The sequence below is a fragment of the Gekko japonicus genome, unplaced genomic scaffold, assembly GCF_001447785.1.
Source record: "Gekko japonicus isolate JY-2015 unplaced genomic scaffold, Gekko_japonicus_V1.1 scaffold247, whole genome shotgun sequence".
In the NCBI taxonomy this organism is placed as follows: domain Eukaryota; kingdom Metazoa; phylum Chordata; class Lepidosauria; order Squamata; family Gekkonidae; genus Gekko; species Gekko japonicus.
The window spans coordinates 248,653-254,652 of record NW_015166427.1 but is presented as its reverse complement, the minus strand read 5'-3'; the positions used below and the strand labels follow the sequence as shown (position 1 = coordinate 254,652).

General features: G+C 42.0%; 1 protein-coding gene across 1 annotated transcript in view; it reads right to left on the bottom strand.

Moving 5' to 3' along the window:
• Window positions 1–6,000, bottom strand: part of ATP11A (ATPase, class VI, type 11A) — a gene marked incomplete at its 5' end in the record, with an annotated part of 92,248 nt that overhangs the window by 51,139 nt on the left and 35,109 nt on the right. The window contains one exon of the mRNA XM_015411767.1: window positions 2,780–2,830. Within this exon, the coding sequence (XP_015267253.1) occupies window positions 2,780–2,830 (51 nt within the window). The remainder of the gene's footprint in view (window positions 1–2,779; window positions 2,831–6,000) is intronic.

Here is a 6,000-nt window from a genome sequence, read left to right as displayed (position 1 = left end):
ACATTCAGTTACACTGTCACTGTTTTACAATGTAATAAGCAAGTTCTGCAGTCGGTACAAACCTGAAACTGCTTACTTAATGGTCTTTCTGGTTAAAGATTGATTAAATATAAGAATAGCTTTACTTATGAATACTTAAGGCAGAGGAAAATATTTATTTATAGGCATATAACTGCTCACCTTTTTAAAATTAAAAACGTCAAAGGTCATCCTTAACAATTAAGAGGAAACACCATTTGGACTACATATGGATAACACAAATCTTTCTTCAGTATCTCACCACAGATTATGAATAAGCATGAGTGATCTTGACAGAAGATCTTTGAGCGTATTAGTGCTTTCAAATTAAAGAGTTTTACAAAAAGCGGCTTTGCCAGATACAGAGGCAACTGATTATGTTCTAAAAAGTACTCATTACATCCTGAGAAAAACAAAAAGCTGCTTAAATTATATACATTATTTTACTGTTGTATAAATTTGGGAGGATGGAATAAGAAAAAGTTATGTCATAAAGTATTTGGGGCAAAATCAGTACACAGTTCTTTATCAGTAAATATTCTACCTTGGTTTTAGCTACCAGTTTTTAATCAATCGAGTATTTTGTGTGCCAGGGACAGCCATATGCCTCCCATATATTGATCCCTTCCCCCATAGTGATAAATCAAAGTCCTGGGACCAAAAAGGTAAACCAGGGGTCATTTCGTAGAAAAAGAGCTAGGGGGACTCATTAGCATAACTCATTAGCATATGCCACACACCCTGACATCACCGGAAGTGTGTCCTCCCCACATCCGGCGGCGACCTCCAGCGGGCACCAGCAGGGAGCTCCAGACCCCGCCCTCCCGCACCTCACCCGGGGGGATGGCGTCCCCCCGCGTCCCCCCCCAAAGACCCCTGAGGTAAACACATCTGACCCTTCAAGAACACCCTTGCTAAGATAAATATAAATATGCCCTTTACAATATTCACACAAACTCTTTGCTTCTACACTTCCATTTTCCTGAACAGAAGTTTACTGCAACAGATAGAGTCAAAAGTAGCTAATTAAGTGAACACACATGTAAGCAGCTGATCAAAATGGTAAATTTAAACCCTGAAATACTGTTTTTCAAACGTTTATTATGAATTTATCCAATGCAATTTTCCAGCTGCCCGAGGCTTTTAAAAGATGCCACGAACACCACAAAATCTAAAACGGAGCCAATACTCCAAGGCAGGCAAAATCCCTGCAGTCTTAAATGTGGCGGTCAACACATGCAGGGGGTAGAATTCTGAAGTGGCAGAATAGGCGGTATCGTTTCAGACTACAGGTGGAAAAGCTCACATTTTTAATGCTTATCCTCCATCTAAAAATCCTCTGCAAATAAAACTTAGAACATCAGGGAGAATGTTTATAGCCTAAACCTTTGTATGCTGTGCTTGTTTTCCATCAACAAGAAATTATTAACACTGGAAAGTTCTTTTAAAAAAAGCAATTCCTCACTGAAGTCCATTCCGCCATCTGCTTCTACTGCGTGTATAGACCAGGCTGAAATGAAGCTTATTCCTTTCCAGATTTAAATCAAGAAGAAGAAGAGATTGGATTTATACCCCGCCCTTCACTACCCAAAGGTGTCTCAGAGCGGCTTACAAACTCCTTTCCCCTCCCCACAACAGACCCCCTGTGAGGTAGGAGGGGCTGAGAGAGCTCTTGACAGAAACTGCTCTTTTTCAAGAACAGCTCTTATCAGAACTATGGCTTGCCCAAGGTCATCCAGCCAGGTGCAAGTGGAGGAGTGGGGAATCAAACCCGGTTCTCCCAGATTAGAGTACGCGCACTTAACCACTACACCAAACTGGCCACCACCACCAAATCAAGTGATGTGTGCTCAATCCCAAGAAAACTACAGCCTGCTGGTGAGAAAAAGGCTATGAGGTCGAGTCCAGACTTCTCTTCTGCAAGTAAGGTGCATGCCTACTCAGCCGCGGGGGAATTTTGGCAATACCAAGGGTCCCAAGGGTACACAAAGCCCCAAGGGCTGTATTTTGAGAAGTTCCACAAGCTGTAATGAGAATGCAAAATTCAACCCCCAAGTCTTATGCCATTCATTTGCGCCCTCAGATCATTTTAATCTACTTCTACTTCTGTAGCATAGAATAACTGCCGTCGGAACACGACTGATCCAGCCCGCAGATGAAGCCCCGGCTAGCTGCAATGTGTGTGCAGTTAAAAATGCTGTATGTTGTCTTCCCTATCCCCCACGAATATTGTTAGTCCAATTGTCAAAGAGTAACTGTAAATCGCTCTGAGCCTGCAGGTGTGTGGGAAAGAGCGATCAATAAATCAAAAGTATTATTATTATTATTATTATTATTATTATTATTATTATTATTCTTGCTTCAGCCCACTATTCAGATTAAAAATACACATCGTACAGCTGATGTCCCCAACAGCTTAATTTCTTACAGTGCAATCCTGAGAACGTTTTCCAGGGAGTAGTCATCACTGAATAGACCAGTAGGATTCTGAGTAGCCCTGCTTAGGATTGCACTGTTAATCATGTTTAGGAAATAGAACGGATCGGTTTCCCCCATCTTTTGCGAAACACTAATTTTCAATGTTAAATTTGAACAAGATTGAGAATGCCTCAACTTAAAAAACAACAATACTGTTTACTATATACAGTTGAAATCTGTGTTTTGAATCCAAAACCTCTGACAGACCAAAGGAACCGTTCCTATAAAATCTGCTCAAAGCGAGGAATAAATAACCTAAGCAGTTTTTTTAAAAAAGTCTTACCTTGCAGTAGGCTCACTTTGGTCATGGTAAACATTTATTCGGCCAACAAACCTGAAACAGAAAAGCACATTAGGAGACTTCTGTAGAAAAACATACAATAAGGTAATGGTATAAACCTGCATGCAAGTTGTTTTTGCTTCTTCCTCTAGAAAGATGAACCACAAATCTATCCTAAAGGCTGTGTATCCTTAGCTGCCCATTCCTGGCCTGAAATGACAATGAACAAGCTCCCATTACTATCTAAACTCCCATTACTATCTAAAAGTTGACTACCTCTTTCTTCTTTCTGCAGATCTACAGCCACACGACATGAGATGTTTGGACACAAGTTCCCGGCAGCCGTATGGCGGCTACAGGGAACTTGCTTACTCAAGTGCTGCAAGGACTGATTTGGATTGGGACCGCAGCACCAAAGGAGGTAAGGCTCCAGCCTACCCCATAAACACTCTTTTCCCAAGACAACAGTACTGCAGAAGGTGCTTTTTGCCCCTTTGCAGATGGCAGAGTTTTTTTTGTAGTACACTTACAGCACTAGATAATGATAATTCCTATGTGATCTTCAGGCATAAAAAAATTTAACTCCAAAAATTATTTCTGCACCTAGAAGATAGTGCCATCTTCATGAGAAGAGCACACAGGGTACTCTGTGCTTGTGAATTTCTGCCTGCCCTCATCTGGTGACTCTGAAATCCATATAATACTCAGGCAATACTATTACAGGACCTAATAATGTCAGTTCTACCATCGTGAGCCCATTCCCTCGCTCATCCTCCAACGTGATGTATGCCATCATGCTTCAAGAATGCCCTTCGGCTTTCTACATAGGAAAAATGAGTCTGTCCCCTACATAAAAGAATAAACTGACATAAATCTGACATTTAAAATCACAATATTCACAAACCACTGGACAGACCTGAAAGTCCCAATTCTTCAATAAAAGGACTTCAAAGGGTGAAACTGCTGTATTGGAATTCTTTAACAGATTTGATGCTGCCCCTCCCCCGAGCTTGGGAGCTCTTATGCATTACACTTATCCTAGCAAAACCTTCAACTCCCCACCAATTAACTAGCTTAGCATAACTAATGAATGGCCTCTATGAATATTCTTGATCACGCAAGCTTATGGTAGAATAGAATTTTATTAAGTCTTTAAAGTGCCATGATACTCCTGTTTTATTTTTGCTCCAACGAACGCACCTGCCTCTCAAGAAGTTCGATCTACCTTAGTGGAGATTAGGGGTGGGCACAAACCTCATCACAAACCTAATTCCGTGATGAACATTGCCTGGTTCGTGAGTTGAGAGTCGTACAATCCCTCCCACAATGAACCTCCAATGAATCTCCATGTTTTTGACGGAGGCTTGTGCAGTTCACTTCTGGGAGAACTGGCCACTTAGACTTCACTCAGACACAGCTTGCAAAAGCTATTTAAAGGGAACATTCCCTTTAAATGGCTTTTGCAAGCTCTTTCATTCTACTGGCCTCAGGGAGTCGCTGCCAGCAGAAAGGAGAAAGGGAAGATCCCCCCCCCTTCCATCCTGCTGGCCTCAGGAAGCTGCCCCCAGCAGCCCAGCAGAAAAGAGGGAAGACACACACACACCAACACGAACCTCATGAAACAAACTGGTTTGGTAAACGGGGAAGCTTGTGAAGGTTTGTTGTTCATGTGATCCCAAGATCTGGGATGAACCTCCATTTGCCCAGTTCATTCCCACCCCTAATGGAGATACTCCAAAGTGGTACCATTAATCTGATCTTATCTTGATCTCACTCCTACAGTATATCTTTGCCTTGCCAGCATTATGTAGAAAACCTGTCATAAGAAAACCAGCAGTTTATTGCTCTTTCTTGCTGGAGGATAAGACAGTCAAAAGGGTGGTGGCAGTGAACCCTTAGAAGAGAAATTCCAAAGGGAAAAAACTAAAATATACATGCCTATGTAGCATAGGGTGTAAAAGTGTGCAACACTCTCTCAAGTTTTGGGTATACTGACAATTTTGTTTGAACTAAGGAAATATATACATTATGATTTCATAAATCTATTTATTTTACAAAATTTATACCCCACCTTTCTGCCCTCAAGGGCCACCAAGGCAGCTAACAAATTAAAAACATATACAATAAAATCACATCCTAAAAACCATTAAAACAAATTAAAATACATAATTAAAACAAAGCCAGAGCTAAAATACACATACAAAAACATAAAAACAATAATTAACACATTGGTTAGAAAGGAGGGATTGCTCAGGGTACATCAAACAAAACAAGAAAGTCTTCACCCGCAGGCAGAAGATGGCAACAAAAAGGGGCAGACATATCACCCTCGGGATTTTTTTTTCAGAGTTTTAGTGCAACAACTGAGAAGGCCCTAGGTTGCTACCTGTCTAATATCAGAAGGCAGGGGGAGCCAAAACAGGGCCTCGGAAGATAGCCACAGTGGACAGGTAGGTTCATAAGGAAGTATGCAGTCCTTCAAGTATGTTCATAGAATCCCAGAATCATAGACTTGGAAGGGGTCATACAGGCCATCTAGTCCAACCCCCTGCCCAATGCAGGACCAGCCTAAAGCATCTCTGACAAATATTCATCCAGCCTCTTCTTGAAAGCTGCCAGTGAAGGGGAACTTACCACCTCCCTAGGCAGCTGATTCCACCTTTGAACCACTCTGACCATTAAAAAGTTTTTCCTAATATCCAGCTGATACCTTTCTGCATGTAATTTAAACCCGTTGCTTCAGGTTCTATCCTCTGCTGCCAACTGGAACAGCTCCTTGCCCTCCTCCAAATGACATCCTTTCAAATATTTAAAGAGAGCAATCATGTCCCCCCTCAATCTCCTCTTCTCCAAACTAAACATTCCCAGGGCCCTTAACCTTTCCTCGTAGGGCTCAGTCTCCAGACCGCTGATCATCCTCGTCGCTCTCTTCTGCACCCTCTCAATTTTGCTCACATCCTTTTTGAAGTGAGGCCTCTAGAACTGCACACAGTACTCAAGGTGCAACCTGACCAACGCAGTACACAGAGGGGCTATGACCTCCTGCGATTTCGATACTATGGCCCTTTTAATACATCCCAAGACTGAATTAGCCTTTTTTGCCACCGCATCACACTGACTGCTCATATTTAGTTTACAGTCCACTCTTACCCCAAGATCTCTTTCGCATGTTGGTCCCAAACCATATAGGGCTTTAAAGGTAAACACCAGCACTCTGAGTTGTG